The sequence below is a fragment of the Osmerus mordax genome, chromosome 5, assembly GCF_038355195.1.
Source record: "Osmerus mordax isolate fOsmMor3 chromosome 5, fOsmMor3.pri, whole genome shotgun sequence".
Classification (NCBI taxonomy): domain Eukaryota; kingdom Metazoa; phylum Chordata; class Actinopteri; order Osmeriformes; family Osmeridae; genus Osmerus; species Osmerus mordax.
The window spans coordinates 11909462-11933481 of NC_090054.1; the positions used below are offsets into that span (position 1 = coordinate 11909462).

Genomic DNA, 24020 nt, shown 5'->3' on the forward strand with positions numbered 1-24020 from the left:
AAACAGAAAACAAGACAGCAGCTCCTGTTGACAGACACCTCACAGGCATAAAGACACACACAGAACTCTCTCTCCCTCCTTCTCCCCTTAGAGTCCCCCTTACTTCCCTCCCTCTCTCTCTCTCCTCCTCTCGCTCTCTTTCTGAGTAGCCCATCTCCACACAGTGCAGGTCAGGGTGAGCAGTACCTGTGTGAGAGTGAGGGAGAACGTGCAGGAGTTTCATATTGGACTCTGTGTTGGTGAGTCCACACACCGCTTTACCAGAGCACACCAGACCAAACTAGCTCCACAAGCAGAGGTGCAGGAGAGAGAGAGAGAGAGGGAGACATGTGAGGAGGGGACTTCGGTCTGTGATTGACACACCATCCACCCAATCTCGCACACCTCTGTCGTGAAAACAGTCCAATACACTGTCAAGCTTGGTCCACCATCTAATTCTGTCACATTTCCCACCCGCCCTCCTCACCCAAAATATACAACAGCTTTTTAAAATGTACAATGTTTTACAATCATTCTTCTGACGCAATGAGAAGTTTGTGTGTGTGTGTGTGTCACCTCCTCGCGGATGTTTTGCCCTGGGTCTATTCATTCATGCGCTTCAGAGGTCCACAGGATATCCTGTTAGGTCACATCCAGTTGTAGCAGGCCGAGGGTTGAAACTGCTTGATCATCCTATGTCTTCCCTCTGTCGCAGTCTAAGAGTTGGCAGGGTTAGACCTCAGGGTTCTTCATGAACACAATGGGCCTGTACATAATGGAGGGGGGGGGGGGGGCAATTAGCAGTCCATTTCCAGATGCCCCCTTACAGGGACTATTATACCCCCCCTCCTCTTACCACGACCCTGTTTGCTTCAGCAGTGATGGGACGGGTGGAGGAGTCCATAGTCCAAAACAAAAAGGTGTGCATACCCACCCCCCTCTCTCCTCCTCCACCCTCTATAGTGACTGGTTGTGTGTTTGTGAAGGATGCACCCCCCTTCCTCTACCCCCCCGGTGTGGTCCAGTCCAGTCCCAACAGTGTATGTGTGTGTGAGTGTGTGTGTGTGTGTGGAGGGCCCAGTCTCAGCTCCAGCTGCTGCTCTGGAGCTCCTCTCGGAGCCAGGAGGGGAGAGGCTGCCCCAGGCGGTTCAGGAGCCGCAGCAGCTCCATGTTGTGCTCGCGGTAATGCTCCGTCAGGAAGGCACGCGTCTGCAGCACACACACGCAGACACACACACCCAGACACACGCAGACACACACACACACAGACACACACCAATGCACAGAATGGCCACAAGTCAGAAGAGGACCTCTCATTGATGATCCTGACAACATGTTTATTACTAGAGGAGGGGGAGAGGTGTTGGGTTACTGTACCTCGGGGCTCATCTCTGGGTATTTCCTGCCTTTACTCTTGCCTAGACACTTGGGTCGACCTGCTTCTACTCTCTGGCACCAGAACCCTTTACTTTCATCATACCTGAGAGACAAACACAGACACACACTTGTGTTATTGACAGTTATACTCTATATACACATATATATATATATATACACTTGGAAAGTAGAAAGGACACTGAGTGTGAGGACGGGAGGAAGCGTGGGTTGCCAGGTTGGTGGTGGTTGTATGAACTCACGTGAGAGCCTGGGTATAGTTGAAGATGGGGGTTACGGCCAGGAACCTCTGGATGCCCTCCATCACCAGGGCAGGGTTGGAGCGAAGCAGGGTGCCATCCACGATGTGCATCTGAACACACGCACGCGCACACACACACATCACAATACAGCACTACTGCTCCTCAGCGATGCAAATACTATGGGAGCCCTAGTGAAGGTTCTGTCTGATTCCAGCACAGAGGAGGCAAACTGAAACACTGTGTGTGTGTGAGCGGACCTGGTTGGGCTGGTAGTGGCGTAGCCAGCGCTCCAGGTGCGTGGCGTAGGCCCCGGGTTTAAGGCAGCGTCTCTGCAGCATGAGCAGGTCTCGTGGGGAGGTGGGCCCGGCCGTCACCACCTGGCTGAAGGTGTGGTTGATGGCTGCTGGGTCCTGGTGAGCTCGTTGGTGCTGCGTGGGGAAGGGGGGGGGGGGGGGGGAGACAGAGTACAGAGATTCCAGGTCACATCCGGGGTCAAAGGCCATCGCTGTTAAGAGAGTGGAAGCGACGTCCGGTGGAGCGCAGGCGACTGCGTTGGTGTGTGGCGGGCGGAGGGTGGTACCTGGTACCAGGAGTAGGCGCGGTCCGCCGGGTTGATGAGCACCGCCAGGATCTTGGCCCGGGGCAGCAGGGCGGCGACCCGCTTGGGCGCCACCTCTGTGTCGAAGTAGTTGGCGCTCTTCTCGAACATGAAGTCGGTGCTGACGTTGGAGGGGAAGGGGAAGAAGTCCATGTACCTGTGGGGTCCAGAGAGGGAGGGAGGGAGAGGGAGAAGGTGAGGAGGACCAAGGAAGGAAGGTGAGAGAGGCGAGGCAGGAGGAAGATGGCGGAGAGGAGCGAAAGAGAGATGGAAGAGGTCCTACCAGTCGATGCCGTTGTCGTAGTTTGGCCCGCTGAAGAACTGGATCTCCTCGAAGGTGGAGGGGCTTGGGAAGCTGCTGGTGATGGCTGGGTGGAGGCTCAGGAACGAGTGGAGGGCCGTGGTGCCTGAAAACACACACACACAGTTAGAAAACACTCTTGGGGTGAGTGGGAGACAGTGAGAGACGGTGTGTGTGTGTGTCTGACCTGTTTTCTGTGGGCCTATGACCAGGAACCTGGGTAGCCTGTCGCACGTCTTCTCCTTGGACCAGATATCCTTGTGTCTCTTGTCGTGACAAGGGTTCTGAGGAGCAGAAAGGCCAAGCTTCCAGTTTCAGCAAAAACAAAACTCACTAGCTGCGTTGCTACTTACCAAAACTAAATAACGACAGCAATAACAGGACACAAAGCAAGGAACAAGAGCTTTACCTTACAATAGAAAAGGTGCAGTTCTGCTTTCTACAGATATAATTTTTCATCCCCCAAAATATATACAAATAAGCAGTTCCCTGACCTGCCAGAGGGGGTCCCTCTCCTCTGGAAAGATCTGGAAGTACTTCTGGGCCAGCTGGACAGGGGGCAAGGTCTGCAGGTGCAGGTTGGTCCAGCACTGGACAAACTTCACCAGTGACTCAAAGGTGTACAGGCCCAGGCGGTCGTTGCCATAGTTAGACAGGTGGGTCATGAAGATGCTGATCTGGAGTTGGGAGGAAGAGAGGGAATGCGGGCACAGGGGTAAGTGGAGGAAGTGAGGCCAATTTGGGCAATTTTCTCAAGTGCTCTGTAAAGCACTTTCTGAGAGCACTTGATTGAAAAGGCCCATTCGACTGATCTGGTTGAACATAACCGACATGGGACATGATTCTTCAACTTGACGACCTAGCCAATCAAATCAGGCACTTCCAGTCTGCGTTCTGTTGACATCAATGAATAATTTGCACGAATGTTTGGGCTTCAAAGTTATAAACTATGTGTTTCACAGGCCCACTGAGACACTCAGTGTGAAACACACTTCTGAGTGCGTGCGTTTGTCTGTCTTCAGAGTGTGTGTGTGTGTGTGTTTCTGTCTCCAGAGTGTGTGTGTGTGTTTCTGTCTCCAGTGTGTGTGCGTGTTTCTGTCCCCAGAGTGTGTGTGTGAGCGTACAGGGTTGAGCAGCACGGTGAGGAAGAGCTCTCCTCCGCGGATGCTCTTGTCCAGCTCCTTGGAGCCCCCGGGGTACTCGTTATAGAAGATGGTGTGGGTGAAGAGGCCACACGTCTGCCTGGGCAGCACCTGGAGGAGCGAGGGAACAGCACACACCACGAGAGACGCCGTGAATAGATGTCAAACCAGTCAAGGTTAGGAGGAAGAGGAGGACAAGGAGCGCTAGAAGAAGAGGAGGGGTCCTGAGGAGAGGAGGAGGGGGGCTTGAGAGGAGGAGGATGGGGGCCTGAGAGGAGGAGGATGGGGGCCTGAGAGGAGGAGGAGGGCCTGAGAAGAGGAGGAAGAGGGGGGCTTGAGAGGAGGAGGAGGATGGGGGCCTGAGAGGAGGAGGATGGGGGCCTGAGAGGAGGAGGAGGATTGGGGCCTGAGAGGAGGAGGATGGGGGCCTGAGAGGAGGAGGAGGAGGGGGGCCTGAGAGGAGGAGGAGGAGGGGGGCCTGAGAGGAGGAGGAGGAGGGGGGCCTGAGAGGAGGAGGAGGATGGGGGCCTGAGAGGAGGAGGAGGAGGGGGGCCTGAGAGGAGGAGGAGGATGGGGGCCTGAGAGGAGGAGGACAGGGGTCTTACCTGGATGCCACTGTGGATGAAGCCCCTGCGGTAGCGGGCGGGCCGGAGGTGGGGGTACTCCTCCGTGCTGGTCACCTTGATGCCCCACACTGACTTCCAGGCCTCGTACAGCTGGCTGTGCACGGGGTACACCCCCGAGTGATGGGGGGCCACCGCATAGCCCATGTCTGTGGGGATGCCGTGCTCCTGGGCGGAGGGAGAGGAGGAGGGAGGGACAGAGAGAGAGAGGAAGGGGAAGGGAGAGGGAACAAGAGCGGGAGGATAGGAGGAAAAGGAAGATGTTATGGTGCGACGCCGGCCCTGGTCACCTTGCCGGCCCTTCTCCACTGGGGGGCGACACAGCCCCTCATACACATTTGGACGGAACGGCATCGTCTTTAGTCCTCACGGAGAGAACCAAAAGGCATTTATGAACCGTGACAAACCTGTGTGCGAGCGTCCGTGCGTCTGTGTCACACGGTGAAGTGTGCAGGGAATGCTAAGTGCGGCCCTCAGACTGTGTGCCCTTGCTAAGGAGAGGATGCTTGCAGCCTCATTAAGCCGTGATGAAGGATTCCTCTGCAATTCTCCCTCGCCTCTCCTCCCCCGCCTCTCTCCCCTGACCAGAGTGCTCTGAGAGACCGTCCGTCACTGTCAGCCACGGGGAGAGCTGGGAGGCGGCGAGGACCAGGAGGAGGGGAGCAGGGCTGGTTGGTATTCACCACACACACAAACACACACACACACAGATGTAGACACACACACACGTCTCTCTCCAAAGGGGGACTGGGGACCCACAGCTACCCTATGCCAATCACTCGATCAAGCCAGCAGCAGAAGCTCGTAGCCTTGGGGCGTCTTTAGCTTTGGTGTCTGGGAGGCGTGTCACTGCACATAAGACCCATCTTTACTGGGACGTGGCAGGCGGCCAACTCCCCCCCCGGCTCTAAACACACACGGTGAGGAGGAGGAGCACGGAGCCACGGGGGTGGGGGCCCCCGCTGGAGGCCCCCCCCCCTGCGGACGCTACCGTACATCAAGAGGCGCTGCCTGAACAAGCAGAAAACGCCAATATCGTTAACCAGGAGGAATGGAAGCATGGCCCCGGCCGGCGTCCACCAATCCACTTAAGGCCCCGTTCGCTCTCTGAATCAGGGCCGACCCCAAACCACCAGCCGCAAACCCACCGCTTCCAAACTACGGCTTATTCAATCAGGCTCAATTTTTGTTGAAGGAACTCAATAGAGCCCTGAAGGAAGCGTAAATAAAGTGCCACCTTCGCTCTCCCCAGACAGTGTTGCCATAAATGCTCTGTTCCAGGTCATTTTATGCTCCGTGTTGATACTCCCATTGCACTTTGTGCCTTATAAACGCACAGCTTCACAGCCCAGCTCGTTTCGGTTTTAACGTACCAGATAATAATGTTTCCCCAGTGACTTGTTTGGAAGTAAGTGGATATTTGTATACGTTTTATACCGAGATATTAAGAATGACCAGTTTATATCAAGCATCCATTGCCCCCTCACCTGGGCGAAGAGCATGTTGAGTCTCATTTGCTCTGCCAGCACGCTGACGTTATGGAACAGGTGGGGCTGCATGTGGCTCCACATGTGAGGGAACCACCAGAACTCCTTCCTGTGTCGCAGGAGCATGTCGTCCCCCCGGTCCTCCTCGTCTGTGCCTGGGGGGGGGGGGGGGGTGAAGATGAAGGAAGAGAACGTTAAGAGGAAGACCATTTTTTGACGTAACAATTTGTAAACCTCTACAGCACCAACGGTGCTTTCAGAACCAAGATCCTAAAGGAGTGATGCACACCAAGATATATAAACTCTAGATCTAGTTCACTTGCCCGAAATAAAGTCAGGGGCACTACTGCAATTGTAGTATGATGACATTCACAATACCTGTGTGATAGAACTTTCCAGAAAAGCCCAGGTTGAAGGTAAAATTGGGTACCAGAGTCCGCAGCTTGTTCTGAGTGTTGAGTAAGGCCTAGGAAGTAAAAAAAATATATAAATCAGTTGCCAAAGCATGTTTCCTCAAAGCTTGGGTGATGCACATTCACGGATTATATGTTTTGAAGGCAAATACTATGCACTACACACAGAACCATTACCCTGGCTAATCTAATGTCTATGACAGAACTTTCAGTTTTCTAAATCTTATAAGCATCCTGCAAGAAGGTATAATGTTGCAGTCGGGACCATATAGTTTAACCACTAGATGGCAAAGTACTGTACCTCTTGAACACGCCAGAAAAACGGAGAAGTCACAGTCAGGCTCAAGCGGTGTTACAAACTATGACTGATAAAAACCCATTTCCTATTTACACCCTATTGGCCCACATAAGCTAGGTCAATAAGAGATAGGCGCTGCCACTTGGGAGACATTGTATGGACGCTAATGGGATTTGCAAACCACACCTGTGGAAAAGCCCCAGAGTTTCATTCCCTTTTCATCGATCAAATTGTGTGGGGTTTGTGCGGCATCCACTCCACAAATCCCAACACAGTGACAGATAGTTTAGATAGCTACCTCCTGGCTCAACATATCAGCGCTGCGCTGGCCAGATAGGCACCTGGTCTCCCCACTCGCCCCGACACCGCCGGTAGATTGAGAGATGGGTTGGCTGCCGGGGCTGATAAGACAGAAGCTATCTGTCTCAAACGTATTCTCTATACAGGGCGGAGGGCTGGGGCCGTCCTTGACAACGGGAGGGTATGCACAGTTTGTTTACCTTGCAGATTAATGTGTGTGTGTTTACGCCGCGTGCGTGCGCGTGTGTGCGGTGAGTGTGAGTCTACTGGCTGGGGACGACTTGAGGTTTGCTGACAGACAGATAAGTCCCCCCCCCCCCCCCCCCCCCCGAGACACAGAGAGGAGAGACACTTGTCTGATGCGGTGTGGTTCTGATGACACGCACTGATGCGGGCTGAACAACACCCTATCTCGTTGCACGCATTCCCGAAAAAAGGCCAGATTGGACTCGACTGCGAGTGAAGATGCTGGTGGAGGCGTGCGGTGCTCGCTGAGGAGGACGGAGGGGAGAGAGCCGGAGCACAGTGGGGGGGCCAGTGGGGCATGCAGGCAGACACTTCTGTGCCACTTTGGAGGCTTGAAGGGTGGGCAGAGAGCCAAGGGAGGGGGGGGGGCTAGGGTCGGTTGGGACCAGTAATCTGGTCGACCTGTCAAACTCGCAGGTTTGAGAGCTGCGAAATCTCTGTCATCTGTGCTGCGAGTTGAAAAGCATTGACGACGTACAGTACTGTGCATAAGTCTTGGGCACCCAAGATTGGGCAAGAGAACCCGCACAGGCTGGATGTGCAGCACCTTTACTAACAGCCCAGCACTGGTCTGAGTCCTGTGTTACATGTTCTCCACTCCCGGCTATACTTGCACAGACTTAAAATCACAGCATGGGGGGCCTTAAATTCATACTAAGGTATAAACGTATACATTCATTTACCTTAAAGGGTTCATAAGGCGTATGCTTTATAAGGGGTTGAAGAGCAGATGGATGACTAGATGAGAAGTTTCTTTAGTAAGCCGTTTAAAAAGTGTTCCTGCACGAATTCACAGCAAATGCAATTGGCAAGTCTTCTTCAAGTAAAATAAACGCTCGCAGTTGCCTGACTGCGTCAGAGACGGTGTTTCTGAATAGGATCCACAGGCAAACAAAGTAAAAAGCGGTGTTCTGTCAGACTACCTGAGCTTGTTAGTTGAGTGCTCTTCCCTCCAGTCATCCCAGCAGTTTAGGAGACGTGTTATTGCTGAACCGCAAAAAAATTGCTTTTTTTATTTGCTTCAGTCTGCATTTTCGCCAACGACGGCTCGTTTTACATGAAACAATTCCATGATCATACCATGAAACACGTGGTGCGGTCCAATCCATACCATGGTACATGTCTGGACCAGTGCAACGTCCACCCTGCACTCCAAGACTGATACAAAAGCCCATACTTGCCGGCAGTATGTTTATTCATTTAACGGATGCTTTTATTCAAAGCGATGCACAAATAATGACCACTGTAGTAAGTGGAGCAGATAACCAAGGACAATAAGTTCCCTGTTCTACCAGTATTACAGTGGTTTCGTGCCAAGGAACGGATCTGTATTGAACTAGACACAGAGCAACAACAACACCGTCATCTGAACTAGAACAACAACATCACCGTCATCTGAACTAGAACAACAACATCACACGGTATCTCAAGAACAATCTTTTTCGGGAACTATAAAAAGACTAATACAGGGTGAGGAGTCGGGGGGGGGGGGGGGGGGGCCCTAAGTGTCACAGAGAGATCTTTTATTTGTTTGATATTCTAAACAGACGTCTAAGATGGATTTGGGATGATTTGACTAAGCACCTATCTGATTACAGATACTCAATGTACAGCGGCTTAATGACATTACCAGCAGCAGTGGTTCCCAACAGCAGGGTGAGAATACAGCAACATCCGGTTCCTTCCGGCCACTCTTATGGTTTACTGTTGAGGCTGGGGACTGTATTTCCCCACAAGTACTATAAATCCATGACTTCTGCACGACATATTCTATTGAATCCGATCGAACCGACCACTGAAAAGTGAATTTAAGTCTGTGAGTGTGTATGTGTCTTCAGTGTTTGCCTGTGTGTGGACACAGAGTCGGGGCTGTATGTCTGTGTGTGTGCGTGTGCGCGCGCGGAAATCAGCTTTAGTACTTAGGAGTCAGTGCTGAGGCTGCACCTTGAGTGAGAATAGAGAAGATTAGGCCTCCATTAGTCAGGCCTTGTTTCGGGGCTTTGCAGTGCGCCTCGCCACTCCTGGCTGGTGGAGCTGATTAAGGCTGCCTCGTATGACAGGGGGGTCCTGGTGGCAACCAGCTAGCAACACAAAGCGCAGAGCCTAACACAAGCCCACGGCCGGGTGAAACGTCCGTGGGCTTGTGTTAGGCTCTGCGCCCCCCCCCCCCCCTCTCCTCGCAGGCTAAAGCACGCTAAAACACATATTGCCCGCATTATTAATGCCAGCTCAGGTTAATTACAGACATCCCCTTAGATCGTTGAATACAATCTATTACAGATCCAGCTTGGTAAAAGTGGTTGGATTTCAATGAGCAGTCGCGCGAAGGAGGAATGAATGGGGGGGCTGGCACGCAGTTAACAACCTCATCGCTCAACAATACAAGCCCACTTCCGAAGCTCTTTCACCGCACTCGAGCTCTCCTCTCATTCAGGCGGCAAACTGCTCCTTACATCGGCTCTCAAATAGGATTAGAAGGCGTCCTCGGTGGCAGCTCACCAACAGGTAAGTAACCCCTGTCCCTCACGGCCCCCCAGGGACTCGTCGCCTCTCCTGTCCGGGGAGGACAGCTCGTTCGAGAAGCGAGCAAACAGGACCTGCAGCCTGAGGCGCTGTCCTGTGGCTCGGGGCGGACGTGTCGTCGAGACCGCGCCCGGCGTCTCCATCGTTCCCCGGAGGATGAGACATTTACGTGGCGTTAACGTGGTTCTCCTCGTTTAAAGCGTGGACGGGGCTGGGGAGCACGCATGCTAGTCCTGTACGAACGCTCTCTGAGTCATATACAATCACCCCTGAAGCAATTATCCAGTTGTGTCCCATAGGTCACAGTGATGACTCAACACATTGGAAGTGCCTTATTCGATCCCCGTCCACTCTCTAACGCACTTGTATGCTAAACCAGACCGATGGCAATGCTGTCAGAGGAAACGAAGGACAGCACAAGCTAATTAACTGCTTGATTGACTTGAGGGAGTGTGGGAGGTTGGGAGGCCTCCCCCTCCCCCCTCCATTTCTGGGAACAGGCGACCCACTCTCATCAGCCTAACCCTTTTTGCTGTGCTGAAGTGTCGAGTTAACCCCACCCCCTTCAACCCTCCTTCACGTTGCCTTCTTGTTGCCATGGCGGAGCACTCACCACTCCTCTTACTATTCCAATTAATTGTACTAATTTAGTTGGATGCATTTGGCAGAGTTGCCCCTCCAGGCAACACTGCTCCTTCCCCCCCTCTCTCCCCCCCCGCCCCACTTCCTCTTCATGTGCTTGGCACAAACTGCTGACGCAGGCCCCAGAAGGCAGTGGTGGAGGCCGGGGCCCGCGGAGAGGCGAACCCATTAAGAGGGGTTGTGATGTAGAGTGGGACTCTCACGCTTTTGTCACTTCAAATAAGGCTCGGGTCCAGGCTTGCCTGGAGGGAAAGGGCTGAGGGTGGTTGTGTGTGTGTGTGTGGGTGTGTGTGCGTGCGGAGGGGAGTTGTCTAAAGTCGTCCGGCGGTGGTTTTCCTCAGAGTGGAGTAGGCAGCACGTGCGATTTACTGGATTCATGGCGACAGGCTAACGAGAAAACGTCGGCCCACGGAGGCTAACGGCGGCTGAGACAGGCTGCTAATGACAACAATAATAAATGGCTGTGCGATTCACCAGCTAGATGCACCTTACTGACAATCTCGCTGGAAATCAATCGTTCTTTTCTGGGCACAAAGGCTGGTGCTTACTTCAAAAGCTCAATGGCCAGGCTGGGCTTGTTTTTACTGGAACTTTCTAGAATTGCTAAGCAAGTCTGGCTCGTTGAAGTCGGGTAAAACAAAGGGCACGGTCTACCTGTCTAAGGGAGTAGACGAGGACAAAACAGCTGACTTAACGAGAGAGAAACTGCGCGTGGGGAAGAGACGTGTATTAAAAAGGGACCGAAAGAGAGGCAGACCTACCTCCACGTCCGACACCTTCATGCGGGTGCCCTCCTTCCCCACGAAGATGTCGTCCACGTCCACCAGCAGGTGGCGCTCCAGCGACAAGCACAGCCTCTTCCCCGTCAGGTAGGCGATGGCGTCCACAAACACCAGCTTGTGCAGCCAGAAGTTGAGGTTGTTGCCGAACAGCACCCGCTGGATGCCGTCGTGCAGGCCCAGGTCCTGCACCACGGTGGCGTGGACCGCGCGGAGGGGGCCCAGGTGGGCCAGCGCCTCCGACGACTTGGTGCTGGCCAGCAGGACGGGCTCGTAGGTGGAGTGGTTGGACTGGAAGACGGTCCAGTCGTCGCCCGGCAGGGGGCCCGCCTCCACCTCGTTGGGCCGGGTGATGTAAAGCAGCGGGGCGTTGGGGTTGATGCGGTAGTCCCTCAGGCCCAGGTGGGAGTGCAGGAAGAGGGGGAAGCCCTTGAGCTGGGCGCTGAGCAGCGAGTTCTCGTTGGCCTTGAAGAAGCCCACCACGCCCACGCCGTACTCCACGCAGTACTTGTCCAGCAGGTCGCGGTTCCAGGCGTCCAGGTTGACATACTTGAGCACGTTCTCGTAGATGACGAGCGCGTAGCGGCCGCGGTTGCGCTCCGTCAGCGTGGGCATGTCGCCCTTGCCCGGGGCGATCTCCGTGCGGTAGCGGAAGCGGCTCGACTCCAGGATGGCCACGATCTCCTGGCCCAGCTGCGAGTAGATGCTCTCCACGAACACAAGCACCACCGGCTCCGTCCGCGAGTTGTCCACGGCCTTGACGGGCCGCGGGCGGCCCGAGCGCGGCGGCACGAAGAGGGGCGTCCGCTGGCCTCCCGGGCCGCCTCCGGCGCCTGCCCCCGCGGCGAGCGCGGGGCCCCCGCCGCAGTCACTGAAGGGCAGGGGGGGCGCCTCCTTGATCTTGGGGCTGTTGCTGACGTAGTAGGCCAGGCAGGCCATGGAGAGCAGGCAGAAGAGGATGAGCGCCAGGATGAGCCGGTGCAGCTCCAGCTGGCGGACGCCGCGCACCAGCTTCCACACGCCCACTCCCAACATGGCCGACGGCGGGCGCGGGGTCGGCGGCGGCAGGGCAAAGGAGGCGGGGCACCAGCAGCGGGGCACGGCGGCGGAGGGGGGCGGGGGCTCGGGAGGAGGAGGAGGAGGAGGAAGAAGGGGAGGAGGAGTGAGCAGCAGACAGTGGCACTAAGCTGTGCTGAGGAATAGCCATTTACGCTAGGTCACCATGGCCCCCATAGCCCATGACTCGGCACCTGTGGACCCCGCCGCTCTCTCTCTACACCTCTCTGGACGAAACGCCGCCGCGATGGAGGGAACGGAGGAACCAGCTCGCTCGCCAGCAGGCAGCCTGCTCTGACTCACGCAGTCTGGATTGGCCTCCGGGCTCCCTCTCCTCCTCCCCCTCGCTCGCTCTCTCTCTCTCTCTCTCTCTCTCTCTCTCCCTCGCACTCTGTCTTGCTCGGTTTTTCACTCGGCACGGCTACCTAAGAGGATTGGGTTTCTCTCTCTGTGCGTTCCTCGCACTCCTCCTCCTCCGCCTCTTCTACTCCCTCCCTTCCTCTCTCTCTCTCTCTCTCTGCGGATCAGCAGTTTCTCTCCTCTTTCTCCCGTCACCGAACACCGGAGCGCTCCTTCGTTCACACGTAAACACAGACGTTATCAGGAGAGTGCGGTGTGTGTCGGCCACTCCGGCTGTCTGTGTGCGGATGTGTGCGCGCGTCGCTCCGTCTCCCAGCTCTCTCGTGAGTGTGTGTGTTTCAGCAGCGTCGGGGCTGGGGGTTGCCGGGGCTGGGGCTCAGCCCTGAAGACGGCCCCCCGTGGAGGCCCAGACCGCTCATCTCGGGGGCGGACGAAGACTACGCGCCTGGGAAGAGGGGATGAGGGGAGAGAGAGAGGGAGGGAGGGAGAGAGGAAGAGCGAGAGAGAAGGGGTAGAGAAGAGAGGGGGGGGGGGGTAGAGAAGAGAGGAGGGAGTAGAGAAGGGAGGGGGGGGGGGTAGAGAAGAGAGGGAGAGCAAGAGAGAAGGGAGTAGAGAAGGGGGGGGGGGTAGAGAAGAGAGGGAGGGAGGGGGCGTATAGAGGTTAGTGCACTTCAGATCACACTCCATGTTCTGGAGACGAATTTAGAGGCCTCATCACCATAATGCGGCCATCAGGACAGCACAGAGCAGCATTAGCAGGGTAAGGTGCTGTGGGGTGAACTGGGGCGCCATAATCAACATGCCATCACATCTGATTAGGAAGAGGAAACATTTGCATAGAAAACGGGAGATTGAGGCCTAAATAACCACCATGTGAGTGCGCACGCAATACTAATACAGAAACAGATAATAAGGGTGACGGAATAACTTCAAGCGCATCAACTAAAGCTTGTCACCTTAGATGGCTCGGCTATGTGACATGGTCGTGGGCAACTCCATTTGCGAGGCCAGACCTTAACCCTCGAACACACCTGAGGAACACTGAACACAAACCACATCCATTTCAACACAAACCCCTCACTTACAGGCGAGTCCAACAAAAATATTATAATACCAACTACTTTCAAATACATAATAATTGTTTGATATAAACTCCTCAAAAAGAGTTTGGAAACGTTATTTCGGTCGATTATTCCTCCCCTTCAATAATACCAACTGGTATTGTATTTTATATCGTTGGAATGCCTGATTAGTCACCTTTACCCCAGTCAAATTGCACGATCCTTGTAAGGGTCGTGCAATTTTTTTGGGGCCGCTACCCACACGGTTAGCTGTGTTGCTCGTTCCACGAATGCACGATCCTTACAAGTCGTACCTCGGTGTCAAGGTGACTAATCAGGCTTTCCAATGATATAAAATACAATACCAATTGGTATTATTGAGAGGAGGAATAATCGACCAAAATAACGTTTCCAAACTTTTTGGGAGGGGTTTAGTTTGGTATCACATGACAAACATCCAGAGGAGCACACGCTGAAGTAAGTCACATGTACAGGAAGTATGTGACGTATAACTCGTATAAAGAGTTCCTCTGACGTATAAATTCATGTCTGCTATGTATTCAACTGCTCTGATCAGCGCCTTGTGACCCCATCACCTGCCCCCGGCCCCCTCCCCCATACTCAGACCATCACTGCAGCCTCCCACCCTTTCCTTCTCACTCTCTCTCTCCCTCCCTCCCTTTCTCTCTCTCCCTCTCTCACACACTCCCTCCCCTCCCTCTCCCTGGAGTACTTGTTCTCATGGCTCCCAGAATAGCTGTGCAGTAACTCCAAGATAGCGTTACAGGTGTGACAGCGAGACTCTGACCCGAGACGTCAACCATGCTCCAGCTGGAGAGTCCAGTCAGGGGCTTGTCTCTCATGTCCAGTCAGGGGGTCGTCTCTCATGTCCAGTCAGGGGGTCGTCTCTCATGTCCAGTCAGGGGGTCGTCTCTCATGTCCAGTCAGGGGGTCGTCTCTCATGTCCAGTCAGGGGGTCGTCTCTCATGTCCAGTCAGGGGGTCGTCTCTCATGTCCAGTCAGGGGCTTGTCTCTCATGTCCAGTCAGGGGGTCGTCTCTCATGTCCAGTCAGGGGGTCGTCTCTCATGTCCAGTCAGGGGGTCGTCTCTCATGTCCAGTCAGGGGGTCGTCTCTCATGTCCAGTCAGGGGCTTGTCTCTCATGTCCAGTCAGGGGCTTGTCTCTCATGTCCAGTCAGGGGCTTGTCTCTCATGTCCAGTCAGGGGCTTGTCTCTCATGTCCAGTCAGGGGCTTGTCTCTCATGTCCAGTCAGGGGCTTGTCTCTCATGTCCAGTCAGGGGCTTGTCTCTCATGTCCAGTCAGGGGCTTGTCTCTCATGTCCAGTCAGGGGCTTGTCTCTCATGTCCAGTCAAGGGCTTGTCTCTCATGTCCACTCAGTCGGTCGTCTCATGTCGCCCCCCCAACACACGGTCTTTACTGCTTTGCACAACTCACAGTGTGGGGGCGTGTGCGGGAGAGTGCTTCTCTGTGTGTGTAGGTGTGGGGGTGGGGGGGGGGGCTCGGATGCTTGGGAAGTCAATGCCATGAGAGAGAACTGAGAGGTGTCAGTGTGTTAGTAAACTGGGGAATAGCAGGGGCATGGCAGCAGCCAGTGGAGAGCCTGTATAGAGGCACTGTAGACACCTGTAGAGGGTCGGCTCACATGCTGCGTCCTATTGGACTAGACCACGAGCAGGGAATGGCATGAATAATTCACATCAACTCACACACCTGAGTACACAGATCTGAGACCAAAATAAGCAGCCACACACCCACACGCGCACACACACACACACACTGTGGGGTCTGCGACTCGGGAAGTGCTGATACCGTGTCTCCCACACGGGGCTAAACAAACATGTTTGGACGGACACACACACGCGCGCGTCCTTACATACACACACACACACAGAAAAGTCATACGCGTGCCGCCTCGCTTCCTAAACAGGATCCCACAATCTATCAAAGTTTCCTCTGACATGATCAATGTCAGCCACGGGAGCAGTGCTACGTTTCCCAGCAGCACTTAAAGGATCATTTTTCTCTCAGAAGTACTAACTAAGCCCTAGCTCTCTAGCAAAGGCACCTTGACAGATCTAAACAGGAGGGGAGGAAAACACGGCGGCAGAGAAAGAGACGCGCGCGTGTGTGTGTGTGGCTGAACAATGATAGATGGAGAATGAAGGAAGGAATGAAGACCAACTCTTGGGAGAAAGAATTCCACCCACCTTCATCCACACACACACAAGCACATACAGTAGACGCACACACACACACACACACACACACACACAGCGCCACACACAGACGAACACAGACACACCCATGCGCACCGACGCACACACCACACACATGCCAGTGAGAGCCCCAGCGCCCCGGTCTGCAGTGCCAGTAGACCCTCTCCCTCCCCAGCCCAGCCCTATCTCTCATCCATCAGGCTGACCCGGGGTCTGCAGGCTGAGGGCAGAGGAGGGCCCACAGCAGCATCCTGAAACAGGAACCAGTCCTGCTATTTATAGAGCCTGAGAACGTCCTGGGGGACGGACACACACACAGACATACACTGACCACTTCCCCTTGAGAGGGGGCGAGGAGGAAATAAGGAGGAAATCAGTCACAGAACAACACGGGGTGGGGTCCTGTGGCGGGGGCGGAGCTGACGGGCTAGGTGGCCGGGGAGGAGACGAGATTGAGTGTGGTGTGTGTCTGGTGATGTGTGTGTATGTGTCTGGTGATGTGTGTGTATGTGTCTGGTGGTGTGTGTGTATGTGTCTGGTGGTGTGTGTGTGTCTGGTGGTGTGTGAGTGTCTGGCGGTGTGTGTGTGTCTGGTGGTGTGTGTGTATGTGTCTGGTGGTGTGTGTGTATGTGTCTGGTGGTGTGTGAGTGTCTGGCGGTGTGTGTGTGTCTGGTGGTGTGTGGGTGTGTGGCAGAGAGTGTGTGTGTGTCTGGTGGTGTGTGGGTGTCTGGCGGAGAGTGTGTGTGTGTGTGTCTGGTGGTGTGTGGGTGTCTGGCGGAGAGTGTGTGTGTGTGTCTGGTGGTGTGTGTGTGTGTTGAGCCCCACAAAGTGTTCACCTGAAGCGCAATTAGGCCTTCCTAAGTCACCACCTCCTCATCCTGCCTACCTACTTTCCACTGCAGGGGGTGAGATAGTCAAGAGCTAACCAAAGCTAGCCCGCTTGAGAGGACTTCAAATGCAACAACTACAGCAGCAGCAGAACCAGCTGAGGTTCCTCCTTTCACAATCCTGAAGTGTGTGAGAGAGTCATGGGGGGGGGGGGCTTTGAAATCTAGACACCCACGCAGGAAGTGTTCGTTCGCAAGCATCACATGATAGACGCCATCTAAGCGTCACACTCTCATCACAGGCTTTGCGTAACCGCTGGGCCACGGTGGGGGTGGGGGGCATAGGGGTGGTGGTGGTGGGGGGGGGGATAGGGGTGGTGGTGGGGGGGGGATAGGGGTGGTGGTGGTGGGGGGGGGATAGGGGTGGTGGTGGTGGGGGCATAGGGGTGGTGGTGGTGGGGGGGATAGGGGTGGTGGTGGTGGGGGGGGGATAGGGGTGGTGGTGGTGGGGGGGGGATAGGGGTGGTGGTGGTGGGGGGATAGGGGTGGAGGTGGTGGGGGGGGGGATAGGGGTGGTGGTGGTGGGGGGATAGGGGTGGTGGTGGTGGGGGGGGGGATAGGGGTGGTGGTGGTGGGGATAGGGGTGGTGGTGGTGGGGGGGATAGGGGTGGTGGTGGTGGGGGGATAGGGGTGGAGGTGGTGGGGGGATAGGGGTGGTGGGGGGATAGGGTTGGGTCCGGAAGCGCCCCCGCTGCTATTGACTGAACCGGGTTGAGCTAGACAGCCGAGCCCTGGCCTATTTCTGACGTGCGTCTCTTGTGTTTGCCGCGCTGGCGTGTAGCAACAGTAACCCTGCTGAATGGAACAGAGAGTGGGTACGCTGGATGGAAGAGAGGTAGAGACGGAAACAGAGAGAAGGTGAAGAGCTTGAGAGAGGGAGTGAGGAGGGGAAGCGAGAGGGAGAGAGAGGGCGAGGAAGAGAGAGGCTGAGAGAGATGGAGGGAGAGGAAGCGAGAGGGAGAGGAAGAGAGAGGGTGAGAGAGAAAGGGAGCGAGAGAGAGAGAGAGAGGAGAGGAAGTGAGAGAGGGCGAGAGAGAAATGGAGGGAGAGAGAGACCGAGGGAGGGAGGGCGAGAAAAGGAGAGGGAGAGGAAGCGAGAAGGTGAAAGAGAAAGGGAGAGAGAGATAGAGCAAAAGAGATGGAGAGAGAGAGGGGGGGCGAGGAAGAGAGAGGCTGGTAGAGAGAGAGAGAGAGAGAGGGAGCGAGAGGGAGAGAGAGGGGTGAGAGAGAAAGGGAGCGAGAGAGAGAGACCGAGGGAGGGAGGGCGAGGAAAGGGAGAGGAAGCGAGAAGGTGAGAGAGAGGAAAAGAGGTTGAGAGAGAAAGGGAGGGAGAGAGAGGGAGAGGAAGAGAGAGAGAAAGGGAGGGAGAGAGAGGGAGATAGAGCAAGAGAGAGGGAGAGAGAGAAAGGGAGCGATGGAGAGGAAGAGAGAGGGCGAGAGAGAAAGGGAGGGAGAGCGAGACCGAGGGAGGGAGATAGAGCAAAAGAGATGGAGAGAGAGAGGGAGGGCGAGGAAGTGAGACGGAGAGGAAGAGAGAGGGCGAGAAAGAAAGGGAGGGAGAGAGACAGAGAGATGGGTTAAGATGGACATGCTTAGGAGCTGTGGAGATGACAGTGTTGTGTTAAATAATACAGCCGTTAAAATGTCAAAACAAATGGGAGTGACAGCGAGGGGGCCCGACATCGCTTTTTAATAACACGCAGGCAGAGGGGGGGGGGGTGGGAAGAGAAGGAGGAAGAGACAGAAAGAAGGAAAGTGCCGTGGCCCTGGTTCAGTAAGGCTCCAAGCCTGTGTTCCACGTATAGAGGTCAACCAAGACAAGCAAATAAATCTCACCTAAAAACAGCAGCTCTGCTTTCTCCAATCTGTCAAGGTCAAAACCTGAGGAAGACAGAGACGGAGAGACATGATTAGATATCTCGGGTCGAGATGAGGTGCGTCATTTCAGAGCATCTAGATCAAAACTGTGCGTCTGTCGCCATCAAAAACCAGCCGCCGGGCATCATGGGAGAAGAGTTTAACCCCGGACACGACCCTGATACTCCCAGGGTTCCTCCGTCAATCTGCCTGACTTTATTGCTGACATTTAAGACAGAATCTAGCCTGGAGTCTGGTGCAGAGCCTGGACCATAAAGTCCAATGACGTGTGTGTGTGTGTGTGTGTGTGAGATGGTGGCGTGAGTGTGTGAGTGAAGGAGGGAGAGACGAGAGGGATAGACGGAAGGGAAGAGAGGGGGAGAGAGAGACAGAGAGAGAGACAGAGAGAGAGACAGAGAGAGAGAGAGAGAGAGAGAAGGAAGCCAGCCAGTCACTGCACATTTCACACCAAGGCCGTTTTCATTCATCTCCCTCCAGCGTAGCACATCTCCAGACTGCTGTCTTTAAAGCACACTTGATGAAAATAGTCCCTGGGCTGGCCTAACCCAGAACATGACTAGAACAGGTCCCACAAGGGCTTCTCCTTCAGGCCTAGTCCTGTCTGGCCCTGGAATGGTCTGGTCTGGTCTAGTCTGGTCTAGTCGTCTGGCCCCTGAACTAGCCTAGTCTAGCCTGACCTGGTCTCTTGCCTCTGGCCCTGAGGTGCTTGTGGCAGATGTAAATCCAGGGTCTGTAAACAGCTGCGGCAGGCAGGCTTTGACTGCATGAGGAGGGGTAGAGGGAGGGGGATGTGGAATGAGACGCCCTCACCCCCCATGGCCTTAGACAGAAGCAGTCTAGACCAGGAGAGCCAGTAAGGCTGCAGGTGGGTGTCCATTTGTCAAAGTCCAACAGGGCACACAGAAAAGGGTTTCGGTGTGTTTGTGTGTGCGCGCGTGTGTGAGAGAGAGAGCGACTATTAACTTTTAAGTGAATCTGTTTCAGTGTGTTTGTGTATGAGAGACTGACAATTAACTTTTGAGCAAACGTGTATTAGTGTGGGTGTGTGTGTGTGTGTCTGCAGCCCGCATCAAGAACAAACAATTTAACAAGTCCTCTCTGAACGAACGCCCATCCGTCTGGAACACACAGACCTGGCCAGCTTCCCTTGACAGTGTTCGCTAAAACGACTCTCTCTCCGTCTCCCCCACCGCCCCCCCCCCCTCCGTCTCTCCATTCCTCGCTCTCCGTACATCCCTCGCTTTCACACGCAAACCCTTTTCTCCATTTGGCCACATATTGACAAGATAGGTTATGCAAATAGCAAGCAAGCATGATGGGGGGAAAACAAGCTTCCTTCCGACAAACCAGATGGGCTGGAACGTCCCTGATAACTCTTCAATCAGAGAGAGCCCTTCAAATCAAAAGAGGCATGGATGGATGTTCATTTTTTGAAGCCCAGTTAGCCTATAGACTCTGGTGATGACATTTCAAATGACTCTTTTGACTGTGCTGAATATGGGAGACAAACCACATGTTGGCAGACGGGGAAAATAACGCTGTTCTCACTGCCAGCAAGGCGGTTTGGACAAGATTTCGACAACATTATGTTAATGATGCATGCTTTAAGAGATCTGGTAGACACACACACACACACACGCACACACACACACAACACAAACACACCATTTGAACACTAGCAGCTGTGCTGAGCTATGCGATGGCAGCAGCACCTGGCTGTAGTCCTAACCCCCCCCCCCCCAAATGAACTCCGACCCTGGGCCCATAATGGTGGGTGTGTGTGTGTGTTTGGGGGGGGGGAGGGGGCAGTGCCACACATTCCACAGCTCTAATCAGCAGCTTTCATCCTAAAGATGCCAGACCTGCTTAGTAAACTATTCGAGCTCAATCTTCATCATTGATGCAATTCAAATCCGACCCTTAGATCAGTGTGTAAAGTCAACCTTTAGGGGAAAACCGATGAAGTCAGTCCGGGGGGGTGTAGTTCCTCTCTCCCACCAGCAGGGGGAGATCTACCCGCAGTAACAAACAGGGCCGTGTGCGTTCCTTTGAAGCCAGCATTAGAGGCTTTGGGGGAGGGCGGTGGGTGTGTGTGTGTCTGTCAGAGGCCCCAGGGCTGCTTTATTCCCTCTGCCACAGGTGTGTGTTTGTGCTGCACCCACTGCTGCTTCCACTACTGAGGCATCCCGGCCAATCAGGAGTGAACTTTGAACCCCCGGACTTGGGTTTGTTTGCAAAGACCATAGCTGGAGGGAATCCGAGGTCTTAGAGCAGCCCCCCCTCTGAGCCTGTACCATGGGACAGGGCTGGTGCAACACGGTCGAGAGCTGATGCTTCACCCAGAAGCACTGTTAAATGAGTCTCCAGTCACAGCAGAATGGAGCCGTGTTCAGATTCAGTTACAGACCGAGCCAGACTCTAATCATTTCCATTGAGAGGAGTCACGCGCGCGCGAGTGTGTAATTCACCCAGCCAGAGGTAATGACTCCTGATTGCTGGTCGATTGAGCCCGGATCTCTGGACGGCAGGTTAGTAATGATCGGACGCTGCGCCTGCCGACCGTCCACTTTAGGAACCCGGAGGGGGTCCGACAGGCGCTGTGTTTGCCTTCTCAACCAAAAGGCAGATAAAGGGTGTGTGTGTGTGTGTGTGGGGGGGGGGGGAAGGAGGGGGGTGGCGGGGGACGACGACAAAGACAAGAAAGAAAAAGAAACAACAACTCCTCCTCCTCCTCCTCACCCTTTTCTCCTCTGCGCCCTCAGGGGTCACGGGCCCTGAATGCCGCTGACCATCAAAATTCCGGAAGGCAACCCTACCCCCGCCCCCTCTCCGCCCGCCCGCCCTCCCTCCCCTGGGGAGGGGGCGCTGGCCGGCCTGTCAGGCTGCCGAGCCTGGTTTGACAAGCCAACATGAAGAGACACAGATGAGAGAGCCACGTTGGTTGTCTTTTGCACATTCTGTCTCTCCACCCCGCCCCCCCCCCCCCACCCCAGATATTCTCGACCCCTTGTTGAGTGATCTCGAACGACGTCGTTCGGCGAGACGAGACACACAATACAACGTTGCATGAGAGCTGAACCCGTGTGATGGTGTATTTTGGGTATGACTTGATCTAAGTGTAGGGTAGACACTTAAAAGGGCCTCTCTCTCTCTCTTCTCCCTCCCTGCAGGCTGAAAGGGTCTCTTGAACTCAGATAAGCTCGGGGACAATGGTGGGATATTTTCCAAGTTCCTTCCTATTGAACGAGCTATCCAGCTTTTCCATTGGTGGCGGTATGGCATCTCATTCAACCGACATCTTGAAAACCCCCAGTCCATTTGCTGATCTGTTTCATACACGAGTACCGTACGGTTATTAGGAATGGACAGGTCGGTTTACAGCCCCGGTCTTCAGCTCAAAGGACAAGACAGTTCATAAAACAGAGTTCATTTAAAGCTCCCTGCCAGGGACCACACGGACAATAACCCAGCGATTCAGATCTCCATCTCTCCCTGAACAGCACTGAGGGCCGGACAGGGGGCTCACAACTGATAAGAGCACAGAATTACTGTCGACCACTGTGTATGGCGGCGCTGGATCGTGAGGCAAAGTTATCTAGTACAACCTGGCACTCGTACCCCCTTTCCACCAAAGTGAACCGGGAGCTGGTTCGGAGCTGGTGCTAGAGCCGGTTCGGAGCTGGTTCAATTTGGGAGCCTTTTAAGAACCGGTTTGCTTTTCCACGGGCTGGAGAGCCACCACAGAGCCACGTCGTTACGTCACTGTATGCGTGTCATCTTTACCAGCAACGCTAGCACGGCAGCGCCAAACACAAAGCAGAGCCCGTCTAAAGGCTGTTTATCAATCCGAAGAACGCGAGGTTGAGATGCGGGATTTCTTGGCTATTGCGCAATACCCTGGCCTCGCAGCAGTATGACAACACTGGCATTATCAGCGCAACATTATATCAGCTTTTGCTGTATAATGCTTGTGTATTACATTTGTTTTAAATATAGGCTCAATATATCATAACAATTGTGTTTTTTCATTTCACTCATTTGATAGGATTATCATAAATTGCAGCAACTAGTGTTTGCACTGCACTGCTAGCTAGGTTATCGAAAAGTCGGAGCAAATTTACAAATTAGCAGTTTCATCAATAAAATAAACACATTTTCAGGAAGGATTGTGTTGGTCTTGTTGGTCACGGTAACCAGCACCCAAAATGCGTTGGTGGAAGCGGGTTAACAGGGACGCGAGAAGGGGAACCAGAAACGAACAAGCAGTGAGAGAGAGAGACAGAGAGGTGTGCGTGTATGACCACTTCCTTATCTGCTGCCTGTAAATGTGTGTCTGGCAGCACACACTTGTTAGCCTGTCGATGACTGGAACAGTTCAGTTCAGTTCAACTTCTGGATAGAAATGGTGGAAAAACAAACCACACAGACATCAATCTATAAAGCAGGGGCAGGAGAGGAGAGAAATGAGAGCTGGAGACGGCTGCTTGTCAAGGCAGAGACTGAAAGAGAGAGAGAGAGAAGACAAAAGAGGAAAAAAAAGATTGGGAGAAAAAAGAAAGGGAGGAATAGAAAGCCGAGGAGGCTCCATCACGAAGTCTCCCAGAGAGAAAAACTATTCAAAAGATAATCGGCCTCATTAAAGCAGAATAAATATTTAAAGATTAGAGATGGCACTTCATTAGTCCGCCCATCCGTCGAGCTGTGCTGCTGCGTGGCACACCAGCCTGGCGTCCTGGAAGAGAGAGATAGAGAGAGAGGGAGGAAGAGAGAGAGAGAGAGAGAGAGAGGGAGGAAGAGAGAGAGAGGAAGAGAGAGAGACGGAGTAGGAGACAGAGAGGGAGGAAAAGAGAGAGGAGGGGAGAGCGAGAGCAATTGAAAGAGAGAGAGAGCCCACACGGCCGTCTGGCGGGGTGAGAGCGAGGGGGAAGAGGAGGTGTCACAATATTGACAGTGTTACCTGGAGCACTCATCTGAAACCCAACCCATCAAGTGGCCCCTGGTCGTGTCACTGTGAAGGAGGGCCACGTTCAAACACACACAGCACGCTGACAGGTCAGGAAGGGCGGAGCGAAGAGAGACAAAAAGAGACGAGACGGAAAGAAAGAGTGGAAAGAACCAACAGACGGACAGAAGACCCAAGAACGTAAGGAACGGGGGGGGGGGGGGGGGGAAGAGAGCAAGTGAGAGTTGAGAGGAAAGAAAAAGTCGACATTTCTAGCAAAAGCGAATGGAAGAGAAAACTCCAGCTTTTCAATTACAGACTGCGTATCATTCCAAGGGAGCCAAGACAAATCAGGGGGAATGCAGAGTGTATTTGCCCAGGAGGAGGCTGGGAAGAAGGGAGAGAGAGAGAGAGAGAGACAGGCATGCAGGGCACAGTGGCTCCCGAGAGGGGAGATTGAAACTACCAGCTAAGAAAGCAGCGGTGACAAGGATCAGTGATAAGGGTAAATCCCATCAACCAGGTAGGCGAGCCAAAACAAGAGCCGAGCTCTGCGCCCGGGAGAAGCAGGGCCCTGCTCTGGGACTCGTACCTCGGCCAGCTGGGCTCCATTCCTGCACATTAGTCCACC

General features: G+C 54.2%; 2 protein-coding genes across 3 annotated transcripts in view; both read right to left on the reverse strand.

Annotated features, from left to right (window-relative positions):
- Positions 1–472: 472 nt before the first annotated feature.
- Positions 473–18452, reverse strand: ndst2a (N-deacetylase/N-sulfotransferase (heparan glucosaminyl) 2a). 2 transcript variants are annotated; one of them, XR_010876668.1, is made up of 15 exons: positions 18406–18452; positions 10951–12829; positions 6146–6233; positions 5768–5922; positions 4263–4448; positions 3640–3768; positions 3010–3192; positions 2703–2799; positions 2498–2621; positions 2197–2371; positions 1874–2044; positions 1617–1726; positions 1357–1459; positions 836–1188; positions 473–745 (listed from the first exon to the last, which is right to left on the reverse strand). XR_010876668.1 is itself a non-coding variant. In XM_067236497.1 (14 exons), exons 2-14 carry the CDS (start codon positions 12001–12003, stop codon positions 1063–1065), a joined length of 2700 nt encoding a protein of 899 aa, XP_067092598.1. In that variant the 5' UTR covers positions 12004–12829; positions 18406–18452; the 3' UTR covers positions 473–1062. The 2 variants fall into 2 exon arrangements, 1 of the variants encoding a protein (XP_067092598.1); XM_067236497.1 differs by having other exon boundaries at positions 473–1188.
- Positions 18453–21921: 3469 nt separating this feature from the next.
- LOC136942710 (zinc finger SWIM domain-containing protein 8-like) overlaps positions 21922–24020 on the reverse strand; it is a 64988-nt gene continuing 62889 nt past the window's right edge. Inside the window, exon 14 of the mRNA XM_067235679.1 lies at positions 21922–21949. Within this exon, the coding sequence (XP_067091780.1) occupies positions 21922–21949 (28 nt within the window). The remainder of the gene's footprint in view (positions 21950–24020) is intronic.

Bases quoted from the DNA above. Each gene is read 5' to 3' on its own strand.
- ndst2a (XM_067236497.1), bottom strand. From the start codon at position 12,003: ATGTTGGGAGTGGGCGTGTGGAAGCTGGTGCGCGGCGTCCGCCAGCTG. The intron at 2,800-3,009 runs GTCAGGGAACTG...TCTGCTCCTCAG, and splicing joins AGAGGGACCCCCTCTGGCAG to AACCCTTGTCACGACAAGAG. The intron at 1,460-1,616 runs GTGAGTTCATAC...TTTGTCTCTCAG, and splicing joins AACTATACCCAGGCTCTCAC to GTATGATGAAAGTAAAGGGT.